The sequence below is a fragment of the Gymnodraco acuticeps genome, unplaced genomic scaffold (assembly GCF_902827175.1).
Source record: "Gymnodraco acuticeps unplaced genomic scaffold, fGymAcu1.1, whole genome shotgun sequence".
In the NCBI taxonomy this organism is placed as follows: Eukaryota; Metazoa; Chordata; class Actinopteri; order Perciformes; family Bathydraconidae; genus Gymnodraco; species Gymnodraco acuticeps.
In genome coordinates, this window is record NW_022992100.1 from 353,839 (window position 1) to 368,105 (window position 14,267).

At 39.4% G+C, this 14,267-nt stretch overlaps 3 protein-coding genes across 3 annotated transcripts in view; 1 reads left to right on the forward strand and 2 right to left on the reverse strand.

Moving 5' to 3' along the window:
* Window positions 1-6,773, reverse strand: part of mrpl11 (mitochondrial ribosomal protein L11) — a 44,054-nt gene extending 37,281 nt beyond the window's left edge. The window contains exon 1 of the mRNA XM_034202932.1: window positions 6,641-6,773. The gene's annotated coding sequence lies outside the window, so the exon portion shown is untranslated. The remainder of the gene's footprint in view (window positions 1-6,640) is intronic.
* Window positions 6,774-6,942: 169 nt separating this feature from the next.
* LOC117537578 lies at window positions 6,943-11,047 on the forward strand. Its single transcript, XM_034202828.1, has 4 exons — window positions 6,943-7,484; window positions 8,550-8,983; window positions 9,832-9,911; window positions 10,023-11,047. Exons 1-4 carry the CDS (start codon window positions 7,307-7,309, stop codon window positions 10,975-10,977), a joined length of 1,647 nt encoding a protein of 548 aa, XP_034058719.1. The 5' UTR covers window positions 6,943-7,306; the 3' UTR covers window positions 10,978-11,047.
* Window positions 11,048-11,417: 370 nt separating this feature from the next.
* Window positions 11,418-13,449, reverse strand: LOC117537579. The gene is made up of 3 exons (XM_034202829.1): window positions 12,809-13,449; window positions 12,549-12,681; window positions 11,418-12,387 (listed from the first exon to the last, which is right to left on the reverse strand). The coding sequence occupies exons 1-3, from the start codon at window positions 13,396-13,398 to the stop codon at window positions 11,620-11,622; spliced, it is 1,491 nt and encodes a 496-aa protein (XP_034058720.1). The 5' UTR covers window positions 13,399-13,449; the 3' UTR covers window positions 11,418-11,619.
* Window positions 13,450-14,267: the final 818 nt, after the last annotated feature.

A 14,267-nucleotide genomic window follows, 5' to 3' on the forward strand; every position in this document is an offset into this window, starting at 1 on the left:
TTCAGAGAATACTCAGAATTATGCATACTGTACTTAATTATAATTAAGTACACAAATGACATCACCCATCTCTTCAGAGAGCTACAGGTGACCTGTGCAGCAACACATTTCAATCAATATTTGTCAATACTAAGTGCTGCTAGATTGTGCTGCTGTAATGGAATATGTAAGGAGAATAAGAACATACCATGTGGTCCAGCTGGAGTTTCATCTGCCTCCTGATCCCTGCCCCTGTCTCTCTTTCTGATACTTCATCTTTATTCCTCACATATATTTATTCTTCTTCACTAATGTCTTCATCTCCTCCTCTTCCTCCTGCTCTGACCCTCCTGGTCTCTTCATCTCCTCCTCTTCCTCCTGCTCTGACCCTCCTGGTCTCTTCATCTCTCTTTTCCTTTTCCTCTTTCTGTTCGTCCTGATTACTTCTCATATGTCTTTTTGTTGTTGTTGAATCACTCCTATACTCTGGCCTGCAAGAGTCTACTTGTGAAAAGCACTGGTACAAATGCTTGTATAACTTTACACGTTAGGGCCATGTAGCCTAGCTAATATGTAGCATATCATAAATATAACATCAGAAAGTATTGATCAAGCGCACACAGGCAGCTGTGTTTGGATCCAGTTTTTACGGTAAAGGATGTATCCTGGTTTCATTGATCTGGCCTCATGGCTGTGATGTGTAGTTTACGTGGATTTAATAGTAGGCTACCGCGTAGTTTAGCAAAGTGATCGATCTCCCAGCTAACGCTGTCTGCGTAGTATTTTGTAACGTAACGCCCCAAACAGCGCCCGTCTGTTAAATGCTATCGATTCAAACGGCAGTGTTTTATTCATATTTAGTTTCAAGCTCTCGTCCTTAGTAAAAACAAAACTAGTGGAAAGGGAAATGCTCCCAGGGGAAGCTGATCCATAGGTGCTGGGACAGCTCGCTCCCTCTCTGCAGCGGTGTGAGCTGCGGTCTGTGTGAACTAGGGGTGGGCGGATCGATCCCAAAATATCGATACCTCCGATATTACGTTACGTTTCAAAATATCGATACTAGAGCCAATAGGATCGATACTGTTATACTTTTTTTCTCGTCTCCTCTACTCGTCAATTTCTTCAAAAAACTATGTGCAGACGAACACAAGTATATGCTCTTTTCTTCTCTCTCCACTGCTGTCCTCTTCTCCTCGAGGCTCCCTGCCTGAACGCCGATTATCAAGCTGACTGACAGCAGCCAGCAGGGCAGGACAGCAGCAGCCAGCGACTCGCGAGTGCAACACACACACGCGCATGATGGCTGAGAGAAAGAGCAGCGTTGTGTGGAGCAATTTCACAACTGGCAATTAAAACTTAGCGAACTGTGATGTGTGCAAGAAGACGGTTCGCTACTTTGGCCACTTTGTATTGTTATTTTTCATGTTTGCACTTTAAATTTGCAAAAGTAAAACGCGTATTTGTCTATAAAAACTGTCCTGTCTTTATTCATGAAAATTAATTCAGATTTAGTCTATTTATGATGATTTCAGCTCAAAAATCATGTCATGCAGCTCTCCCCTATATGAAAGTACATAAGACGCTTTTCATTAAAAAAAGTATCGGTATCGATATCGGCGATACTGGCCCTGAAATACTTGGTATCGGATCGAATCCAGATTTTGTGGTATCGCCCACCCCTAGTGTGAACGCCGCTCCGCAGTTTAATGCAGGGCCGTAGCTGCGTTTTTAACGGGCCTAAAATGATATTTAAAATGATTCAATTTGAACTAATGTAATGCTTGTTTTGTTGCTTGAGAAGCTTGTGGAAATAGTGTAGGTTTGTTTTAGTACAGTTTTAGGGAAACAAAAGTTAGGGGGGCAGCTGGGGGGCAGGCTAGGGGAGGCAGCTGCCCCCCCTTGCCCCCCCGTAGATCTGCCCCTGGACACGGTACATTGGAAGTCTGTATACATGATTTATATATGCTTAAAAAAGGAGCTAGAAAATAAAAAGCTTTGCTCACAACTAGGGTTGCAAAATTCCGGGAATGTTCAAAGATGGAGACTTTCCACGGGAATTAATGGGAATTTCTAAATTGAATGTTGGCTCTTCATAGGGGACTTAAATATAGTTGGGGAAAGTATATTTTAGCATAATCTTGACTAAAACAAACAGATGCCATTCAAGTACACTTGAATATCCATGCCATTCCTCAATCACATGCACATAGCACACTTTTTACTGCATGGCTATTGAGACCACACCCCCTACAGCAGTGGTTCTCAAACTTTTTCTGTCAGGCCCCCCCTTTGGACAAAAAAAAAAGTCGGGCCCCCCCAACACAAATAGTCAGGCTCAGTGGCGACGCCAGAGATTTATTTTGGGGGTGCTGTGGGGTAGCTTGACGTTTCATAGAGGGTGCTCAAACATTTAGGGTTTCCCATTAATGTACCGGTCGCTACAGTGGAATTTTCTACTGCAACATTCCCCACGCATATACACAGTGTACCCGCGACTGTCACAATGAAGGCTCGATAATCAGCTCACGGCTGCATATAGGTGTAAGCATAGGTGGTGTGTGGACCTCACATAGGGGGGTCCGGGGGCAAGCTCCCCCGGGAAGATTTATTTTTAAATATTGAAGTTAAAAGCATCAATCTGGTGCACTTTGAGAGCAAAATGAAGAGATCTATGGATACCTCTCTCAACACCCATATGAAACAGAACTGTAAACAGATTTACTTTTTCTTAATGGATATTTTACAAATCACCTTTTTAAACTTTATTCTTGTTTTACTGTCATATAGTATTTCCTACCTGTTTTTCATTTATTCTCGTATTTTTTTATAACTATAATGATCATATATAAACGTGTGCCATTCAGCTGCAGCACCAACAAGCGATGGGAAGACAGGTGCACACACTGCAAGCTAACTGTGACTGCAGCCGGGATCACACACACACACACACACACACACACACACACACACACACACACACACACACACACACACACACACACACACACACACACACACACACACACACACACACACACACACACACACACACACACACACACACACACACACACACACACACACACACACACACACACACACACACACACACACACACACACACACACACACACACACACACACACACACACACACACACACACACACACACACACACACACACACACACACACACACACACGGCTGAGAATCCTGCTGCAGCTGGACCTCATCTTAGGAACAGTGGGGGTGTATAATTGATTATAACAGTGTGGGTGGATGGTTGGTGAACTGGAAGATGGACTTTAAAATGAAGAGGACCTTGAATAAACATGAAGCCTCCAGCTACAAGGAGCCTGGACTAAGCTGAAGAATGATTTTGCAGCAAAGGATGTGCAGTTATGACTCAGCTCTTTTAACACCTAGAGCAGGACACCTCTTTACTCTGATCTACTCTCAGACATTTACAATCAGGTGTATTCAATGCAAACAGGTGGCTTCCAACTAATTTAGTAGAGGGTACATACAGATAAATGCAAACATGTAAGTCCAATTTCACACGTATCTGCATGTGGGAGTCAATTGTTTGAAATTGTAATATTAATCTAAGCTACTTTCTACAATGCAACGTCAGAAAACAATCTAATTCTGTAAATCCTACTTGCATGTCTTGGCGTCTTGAAAAATTATTACATTTACATAAGGCAATTAATTAATTGAATGCCTTGTCAAATGTTTTAAGGATCTGCAGGAAACCTTAAAATTGCTTAATATATATATATATATATATATATACACAGTATATATATATACACATATATATACACAGTATATATATATATATATATATATATATATACACACACAGTATATATATATATATACACACACAGTATATATATATATACACACAGTATATATATATACACACACAGTATATATATATATATACACAGTATATATATATACACATATATATACACAGTATATATATATATATACACATATATATACACAGTGTATATATATATATATATATATATATATATATATATACTGTGTATATATATATATATACTGTGTATATATATATATATATATATATACACAGTATATATATATATACACATATATATACACAGTATATATATATATACACATATATATACACAGTATATATATATACACATATATATACACAGTATATATATATATATATATATACTCTAAACACAGTATATATATATATATACACAGTATATATATATATATATATATATATATATACACAGTATATGGTAAATGGACTGTACTTATATAGCGCTTTATCCAGTCTTTAAGACCCCTCAAAAGGCTTTTACATACTACATGTCATTCACCCATTCACACAGAGCAGTGTATGTTACTCTAGGACCTAACATGCATACACATTCACACACCGTTGGCCATGCCATCGGGAGCAACTCAGGGTTAAGTATCTTGCCCAAGGATACATCGACATGTTTTACTGCATGGGCTGGGATCGAACCCCCAACCTTCTGGTTGAAAGACGACCGCACTCCCTCGCAGCCACAGTCGCCCATATATATATATATATATATATATATATATATATATATATATATATATATATATATATATATATATATATATATATATATATATATATACATACACACACACACAGTATATATATATATATATATATACACAGTATATATTTGTTTTTACTATTCTTCAATTCTTTATAAAGTATAAATATACTACTAATATATCCCTGAGCCAAGATCACTTTCCATTGGAGTACTCAGGCTCATAACAAATGAACAAACACTGTGATGACGGATGCCAAGAGGATAAAAGGTGATGACCACACTTTAATAATATATCATCTTATCTTCTGTGGAAAAGTACGGTCTTGTTCAAACGGGTCATTAATAAGTCTTTCTGAGTCTTTCATGGTTTAAGTGTATGATACCTGACGCTACATTAGGTTCTGGATGACCCAGGGGACGAACCACCGGACACAAAACAGCAGTACTATCGCCACTCAAATCCTCTCTTTCCTTTTCTTACTATTTGTTGACATCCATAATTCATCTCTTTCAGGTTTTTTGTTGGTTACAAAAACAACCCAAGCACCAAGATCTTAGGCAGAGCCCGAATACTGCTCTCTTAATCTTATTCACTTCATCCAATTCACACATTAATCATATAGGCTAACTGCTACACATAAATCATTGTGCAATCACGTAAACTATAGCTAACCCTCTGAATAAGAGATGCGTGTAAATATATGAATATAGGCATCCGTCCACAACAGCATACTCATTAACTACAGATTTCATTTTGTATAGGTATGTATGCAATATAAAAAAAGGTGTGTTTGTGAAAGTCACTTTAGGCCATCCCGCACAATAGGAAACTCTATTTTATAAATACTGTATGGGATGTCTCTGCTCTGTCTCTATTTCATATAAGGGGCCCTTGGCTTTAAACATGTTAAAGACCCCTGCATCATTGTTTAATGTTGGTGCATTTAGGCAAATTAATTCTTAACTCTAGAAATACCTGGTTATGCTGTCAGGTTACTAAAAGTACTTCCTGCCAATTAGAGATTTTTCAGTAATCATTATGAATCGACCCATAACACATATCTAACAACGTTAGAACATAGAGTCGTTTATCAGATCATCATATTTGAGGCCCAGCATGAAGTAGTTCAAGTGAAGAAATAATCTAGTCAAAACTTAAAGGGGCCCTATGATGCTTTTTAGGGTTTTCCCTTCCCTGCAGTCTGTTATGAAGGTTTCTGTGTTAATTGTAATATTATAGGAACGAACAACACCGATTTGAAGCTTAGGTCGTCAAGAGGCAGAATAAAATAGCAAAGTAAAACAGTAAAATGTATTGACAATTCCACATCAAGCAAACACATTAGTCAAATATAATATATGGAGAAGCTCTTTTTTTTCTCTAGTCTAGAGTACACTTTTGGTATTGAAGATCGTAAGTACTTCTTTATAACATTACATCTTAATGTTATGAAAACAGAAACATTGTAAGCAAAGGGTCCTTGGTGTATGTTTATCAGTTTATCAGTCTCTTCAAGTATGTATTTGTGTTCATCTAATTCCATTGAGTGTGGCCTGGGAACACATGCAACTCAACCCCACCACTGAGCAACACGATTTTGATTTAAATATTGCTAAATATGCATGAAAAGACATGTGTTTATCCAAGTAAGCCTCACTTACAAACAACATCAGAAACACGAAGACGTGTTTAGGGGGGGGAAACTGTTTAACCTTAGATACAAATATGTTGTGCTCATAATAGATCCTTTTTGCTCATAGTAAGATCCTGGTTTCAGAAATAGCAATTTATTTCAAATGCATAACAGAAGCTCATGACAAACAGATCAATGAGATCGTGTTCAATCTAAAACGACAATGTGTGAACTTTAAAACACAAAAGCCAAACGCTAAGCTGCTACACTTTGAGTCCAGCAGTAACATTGAACATCAAGCAGCTACACACACCTGTCTCTTAGTTCATACACACTCCGGGTATCATAAAACACAGCTTTAAACATCAATAACGAGTCAGATAAACCAGTGTCGAGCTCTAAAGATAGACAGAAGCCGCATAGTTGTCGTACCTGTCACTTGTCCTGTAACTTCACGCTGTTAGCAGCATCCTTCAGGGCGCAGACATCTTGGATTTCTAAAGGCAGCGGCCGGTTTCCTGCCGCAGAGAAAATGATGCCCCCTGCAGGAGAGGAGGAGGAACTGCAGCCTCCAGGAGCACAGCGAGGACTCGGTGAGGGGGGGCCATGGATGTATAATAGGGGACAGGATCATAGATATATATATCTATGGACAGGATGACCTTCAACTGGCATGTACTGGCAGTTTATAGGCTAGTTGCACGAGTTGCACGGGATGACGTATTTCCATTTCCGGTTCATTCATTGTGTGGTTGTAAACTTCCGGTCTACGAGAGTAGAGCGGTAGAGGGAAGAGCGATAGATAGCGAGAGAGATAGCCTCTTATACATCCATGGAGATAGCGATATAGCAAAAGACAGCTTTGTTTACCCCCAAAATTCATTTTGCCCGGAAGTGACGGGGGAAGTGTGTTACTATCTATTGATTGATATTGTTGATGCTACTTGCCTATCGTCCTGAGGATGGCGCTCATTTAAACGGAAGTCATCTTGAATTTTCCGGATGGTTTCTGTGTGTTTGAGTGAAACGCGCTTTGTACGACGTCGAGGAGAAGTTAAATACAACATATCTTGATCTAACATTACGTTAGTCCTCAAGATGTCTAACACCAAACTGCTGCATTTACGGAGTTTTTTAACTGAACGCTTAACTACCGCGGCCGTGGAGATATTTGGAGAAATAGAAACTATTGTGGAGTCTTACTACGAGGAAAACAAGCGCCTGCGGAATGTGCTGCACATGGTGCTCAACCCAGAGATAAAGCTATCGAAAATAGGTTTGTCAATTTTGGTTACCGCAAACATTTTAACTGCCTAGATATGTCAAGTTAATGTGTCTGCATGAGCCTGAATATGAGATAAGACTGGTTAACTATAGCACGTGACGTAAACAATCTAAACATTCGTTTAGGGACATTTTATATATATGAAAGTGATGCCTCCACAGCAGTCTGTAGCTATTATACCTTAATTTGATGTTACTGAGTGCTCCACAGTTGTTGTTTTTGTATACTTATACTCAAGCACTTTACCCTAAATGTAACCAAACTCTTCTTATACCACTACTGCAAGGCAAGTTTGATATAGCCCCTGGTTATCCAACTGTTATTGTGTGTCCATGACATGGAAGCTATTTAAAAGAGACTACAACAAATTGCATACAAATATACAATTTAAAAAGAAACACTCAAATCCAATAAAAGAGGTGTGTCTATTTTGGCCAGTGTTGTTATCTGGTATAGATTTGGGAGTCACTGACACATGACATGGAAGCTAATTTGACTATTTAACAAAAAAATACTTAATGTTCATTACATTATTTCTAACAATATAAGGTGGACTAAAACCAAATATAAAGAAGTGTGTTCTTCTTGTCCAGTGTATGAATACAATGCTGCATTGATTTTGAGTCATTGGATCAATGTAATTTTTTATAAAAATAATTATTTAAAAAATCTTAAATTATAGAAGCACTAAAATCCAATTAAAAGAGATGTGTGATTTTAAATCATATCTGGTAATTATTTGGAGACACTAGGTCACATGAGTTATATGTGTAATTTGTGGCACAATTCAAACGGGATCGAAAGATAATCTTTCTCTCCCCATTGACTTCAATACATACTTTTTCCAAAATAAGGTCCCATGGGTCGGAAGTAGATGGGCGGGACTTCACCTCTCTATTGCTCTACATTTTTCATCTGTCTTGTAACTTTTCCGGTGTTTAAAAATAAAGACTGCTTCCGGAGGCGGGAACTGTGGCTATATAGGTTTTATACTCAAATTGAAGCAAAATATGTATTAGTATTAAATATTGTGTTTCCCCTTTCCCCCCACAATAGATGTTGGCCAATACTCTGGAGCCACACAGGTCAGAGAGCAGCCCTGTGAGCTGAGATCCAGGCTGGAACAAGAAATACTAGAACCGTTGCCCAAAAAACCTAAAGAAGAGCCAATTGAATATGACATAGGTCAGGTATCAGAACAACAGCAAGGACTGGGGGAAGTGGATAACTGTATAAGCTCAGATTGTGTAAAATATGAAACAGAAGAAGAAGACATATGCATGCCCTGTATCACTAATCCATTCCACATAAAGGTGATTGAGTTCAGACCGGACTCATCAGGCACTCTCGAGCCTAGACAGGAGGAGAACTGCTCCCTGTCGGTCTCAGATGCGATCACAGATAACCCACAGCTACACAAAAGTGAACAAAGCTCAAGTCAAAGTCTGGAACTTCAAAAACCTGACAAATTGTCAACAAAAAATGTAACGGTAAGCTTGTTTTGATGCCTTAGATGTTATTGTTTATGATTGTCATAATGTTTTTTCAATGTGATTGAGCATGGGTTACTTTTTGGAAGATTCTTTCTGTGTAGATTTTAAAATGTGTTTCAAAACTGCTACCGTCTTTTAACTCTAAACAAATTTAATCTACGTTAGGGTACAGAAAAATAACCTGAACCCAAACCTTAGATTTGGCTCAATCAAACCCAGCTTATTAACTCGGTAAACTTTTATTTTCCATCTCTTTCCTAGTAATATTGACTGCCGAAACCATCCACACTCTTACTGAAACAAATAAGACTGCCACGACATGATGGATATATATATCGTAGTTTCTTTATTACATTACATTTAGCTGACGCTTTTATCCAAAGCGACTTACAATAAGTGCATTCGACCAAGAAGATACAAACTTGAAGAAAACAGAATCATATAAGTACATCAGTTTCATAGAGCCAAACATTTCAAGTGCTACTCAACTGGCTTTAGATAAGTCAGTCCTTTATTGGTATTCAGGGATGCAAACTTGTCACCTTTCGAATCCAAAATAGGTCATTTGTGTGATTCATGGAGATCTGCAATAAAAATATTTTTGGGGTATGGGACCCGGAGTAATCTGCGGCCGCGAGCTGTTATGTGCCATCATGACACGCATGGTGTTCTTTTTTTATATATTATACTGAAGCGCGAGCTGTGTGCTCGAGTCTTCCTGCCTGTTGGCTCTGCTCATGGATGTATAGAGAGGCGAAGTCCCGCCCATCTACTTCCGACCCATGGGACCTTATTTCGAAAAAACCATTTCAATTAATTTGACAATTCTTTTGTGTAATTAATAGGGTGTGCAACCAGGCAGAGTGAGTGACATGGTGTTCATTTCCACTAAGCCAAAGCAGTTTACAGTTGCTGACGGTGTAAGGTAATATCTATTGTCCTAAGTAATTGTATGTATCCTGCTACAACTTTGTGATTGTTGTCTGAGTGTAAAATTGTTCTTAAAGTCCTAATTATCATATAAACATGTTCAAAGGAGTACACGTTACAAGGCCGTGCGGGGGGAGCTGCCAGACCCAGATGTCCTCAAAGTCAGCGAGGCATACAAGGACTTCTCAGCAGACATCGCACCACTGATCACCACCATGGCTATAAGTGTGGACGTGCCACTGGTTAACTCCACCTTTGGAAAAGTTCAGGAAGGTAGCCCTATCTCATACCAGCATCCACTACCTCTTAGCCGGGTTATAGTGCGTCACCCAGATGCCCCTCCACCACCACCTCTACCTGTGGATGGCTATAGGCTGGAGCCTACCACCTGTGAGTTTGTGTGCAGTCACCAACAGCACCTCCATCTACTGTCACTTGCGACAACATTGCTCATGGCAAGGAAAATCGAGGTGGCCACAAGGGAGCAGAGCGACAGTGTGGAATGGCACCGTGTTAGGAGGCCAAGAATAACTTCTTCCCGTTTCCGAGAAGTATGCCATGTTCGAGGTCAGAGTTCGGCTGAAAACTTGGCACAACGGATTCGGAAGGGAGTGGCACAAACGGCGTCAATGAAGAGGGGACTGGCACTGGAACCGGTTGCCATCCAGGAATACTGCCGGATTAAAAACACCAATTACTGGCCGTGTGGGTTTGTCATTCACCCAGATGCCCCCTGGTTAGGGTCATCTCCTTACGGTCTGGTGTTTGACCCAACTGAGAGCCCACCTTTTGGACTTGTAGAAATAAAATGCCCAAATGCGAAGAGTTATGTGGACTGTAGCTACTTAAAAATGCAAAGTGGCACATTAAAACTGAAGCAGTCTCATAGCTACTATTGGCAGGTGCAAGGCCAGCTCCTACTCACAGGGATGGAGTGGTGCGATTTCGTAGTTTTTGCAGAGGAGGATATCCTTATACAACGTATCTACAGAGACTGCGAGGTGGCTACAACCATTAGGGAGAAGGGAGATTATTTTTATTTTTATTTTTACATGGACTGATATGCACTACACTACATCACACTATACATTACTGATCTAACATGAATATTTTCCTGTATATAGTTCTTTCAATTGCTAGAACCAGAACCAAGTGTGTTCTATAAGTCAAAAAGGTCCTTTACTCAAAAGGACCAATGTGAGGAGGAAAGGGGTGTTTATTGGCAGACATTTAATGTCATATGGAGTATGATCACCTAAAACGAATGGCTCACTACTCAACTTACTCAATAGTTATCCATTAACAAAAGTTGTGGATGATAACTAACTTATCTTGCATTGATATAACACTCTTTCAGAGGAAATGTTGGAAATGCACACATTAAATATATTTTTTGCATCTACTTTCTGGATATTGTACATCTGTTATATAAACTAGCATTACTTAAATATGCAGAGACTAATTGAAATGTTTAAAAATGTATTTTTTCCCCCCGATATAACATCAACCTATGTTTTGTAAAAGTTTATTAAATGAATCTGTAAAATGTTATCATATTGTGGATTTATTAAATTATGTATTTTCCCCATGTTATTTATGTGTGCGTTTGTTTTGAGGATATAATTCATTAGTACCTAAACATAGTATGGTATAACTGCTTTTTGTAAAGGACACAATTGGTTTGGGAGCAAGACATGTTTTAATCATTGCTGCCCAGGCTTGCCCAGGCTTGCCCATGCTTTCACCAGTGGTCCGTTCTGGTAGTTGACCAGGAAGCAAGCTACATTGAAAAGCTCCTCAATGCTTCCACACACAGACAGTGGTATGGCTATGTCAAAGAGTTTGTTCTCTTTTACCCTTCTGATGCACCTCTCCACATGGACCCTCAGATGTGCAATGGATTGAGTCTGCCTGACATCCTCCCTGCTTATTTGGGCTTTTTTTGACAGAAAGGCAGGCCGGTAAACTTTGCACTGAACCAGATTTTCCACAAGGAACCCTTTGTCGACCATTATTGCCATGTCTGGTGTGAGCAGGCTCACGATGCCAGACAGCTTGAAGATCTCCCGGTCACTCATAGATCCAGCATACAAGCCCGACACAAATGTAATGGCACCATGGGGTGCCATGCCGATCATGGCCTTGAATGTAGCATGTGACTTGTACGTTGAAAACACCTCACTCTGCAGCAGGAGAGATGATGGAGTCTGGCAGAATACTTCAGTGCAGTCAAGCACCACTTGTGTGTCAGGGAAAGCTGAAAACTCTGGTGGAAGGTGAGCTCTGACAACTTCGCGTGGGATCCACAGACGTTTGCTTCCAAGCAGTTGGTATAGGAAGTGTGTCCAGGTGGAAATAATTCTGCTGACTGTGGTGCGGTGAATGCCAAACCGTTCTGCTAGATCCCTCAGATGTAGGCCCGCTGACAGGTGCATGAGGAACAGCAGCAGCTCATCTATGGGTGGAAGTGTCTGTGAATACAAATAAGTGTTAGGCTTACTGTAGATGCTGTTATAGGGGAGACCGGGTACAGTTGTAAAACTTTTTCCTGGTGTGTGGTGATGCACTTGTTAAACGGTGGTATAGCTGTGCGCAGCGTGCATAATTATTAATATACATCCATGCTGCATACCGTTGTTGTTGTTGTTGGTTGAGAGGAATCCCAGCCGCTGGCAGAGTTGGCGTTGGTGATCCGCACCATCTTGGTGTTGGCTGCTGGCTCCACCATTTTCCAAAAGGCAAGGAAATGCTTGTATGTGGCAAATCTAAGAATGTAATAATGTTCATGTTAGACATTGTTTTGTTTCTTAAATTAGCTTCCCCAAATTAAACGTGTTTTTCAAACTAGTAACCATAACAACATCCTGATAGCCTTATCATTTATAAACCAACCTGGTGTAGAAACGAATGTCCTCGTCCGACCCTGCCAGGCGTTGTATCCCGAAACGAGATCGCAGTTGCAACACTTCCAGCTGGAGTTGGCGCTCCCTAACCTGCATTTTCAAGGCTTCGTTCTCGTCGGCCATCACGGCCGTCGCTGGATTTAAAGAGTAGTTATGATCCAGCGGCGCAACTGTTTCCACCTCGTACTCAGCTGTCAAGTCCGGGGTGGGACTCTCTGCCCTCGGCCGATCCTCCCAAACATTACGTCTTGGTGTAGGTAGCTCGTAGTTATTCCATGCAAAGAGAACAGGTGTAGCTCCTTTCTGTACTCTGTTCAGTCCTCCAGCTGTGACCAATAAGTCTCCTGGTAGAAAATGCCTACTGCACACACGGGTATTTTTTGTGGGGCTGAAATTGTCTCTACGGACCTTGATCAGCCACTGAGCCTTTACCTCAGCATTAATAGGAAATGAATGAAAACTTATCTCCCGATTATAACGGGACGAATTTGTACAAAGGGGCACACAGCAATGTAGTGCCGACTTTCTTACCCGCTGGAAGGCCACTCGCCTTTCTTTAACCTTTCCAAATCCGCTCATTCTTGCTCTTGGTGTCTATGTCAAAACAAACGGTCAAAACTCTGTATTCAAACCATGGATGTATACAAACAAAAGAACATTCACACCGGAAGTACTCGCCCTCACTCACCCCCACCCGCCGGAAGTTGATAGACGCCATCTTGTACCCGTTCTTATTATACATGATTATACATCCATGTCTGGATCATGTGTGCAAATAAAAAGGGTTCTTTTTGTTATTTTAGTGGAAAAAAAATTCGGTTACCTATTTTTTATTTTATAAATAAGTACATAGTGGTGTATCTAAAGGGTGAAAAAAAGAACCTAATAAACAAGGAATTTTCAGGTTTTCTTTATGTGATATCTGCAGTATATAACTGAACATTTTCTATTATGTGTGTATATATATTTTATATATATATATCATAAAAGTTAAATCTTTCAGTTAATCCCAGAGTAAAAAAGTGTAGTATAACAATATTTTAAAAAGTATAAAGAAAACAGGACATGTGTAAAAAAAGAACCTAAAAAAAGGTAGGCTACTTCAGAGTTTCAATACAATTCAATTTTTAAAGGGTATATTTATAGCAAAGAAACTACTCTTTCACTGTTAATTAAAAGTGGGCTAGTGTTCAAAAAAAGAATATACATATTTGTTTCTTTTAAATAGTAGCCTATATGATTTATTAAAAATAAAATATATTGCGTTGCTTAATGGTGAATATGAAATTAATAATTAAAAAACATTTAAACCGGTATTTTAGGGTGCATCTATTACATTACAGGACATTTATGGTACTTAACGTGAACCAACAGTAAAAATAAATGGGCATTTTCTGTTTTGTTTTTTTAAAGTAATGATAGTTATTCTACCTTATAATTGCTTCAGA

Bases quoted from the DNA above. Each gene is read 5' to 3' on its own strand.
- LOC117537578 (XM_034202828.1), top strand. From the start codon at position 7,307: ATGTCTAACACCAAACTGCTGCATTTACGGAGTTTTTTAACTGAACGC. The intron at 8,984-9,831 runs GTAAGCTTGTTT...TGTAATTAATAG, and splicing joins TGTCAACAAAAAATGTAACG to GGTGTGCAACCAGGCAGAGT. The intron at 9,912-10,022 runs GTAATATCTATT...ACATGTTCAAAG, and splicing joins ACAGTTGCTGACGGTGTAAG to GAGTACACGTTACAAGGCCG.
- LOC117537579 (XM_034202829.1), bottom strand. From the start codon at position 13,398: ATGAGCGGATTTGGAAAGGTTAAAGAAAGGCGAGTGGCCTTCCAGCGG. The intron at 12,682-12,808 runs GTTGGTTTATAA...TTACATTCTTAG, and splicing joins GACATTCGTTTCTACACCAG to ATTTGCCACATACAAGCATT. The intron at 12,388-12,548 runs GTATGCAGCATG...TTGTATTCACAG, and splicing joins AACCAACAACAACAACAACG to ACACTTCCACCCATAGATGA.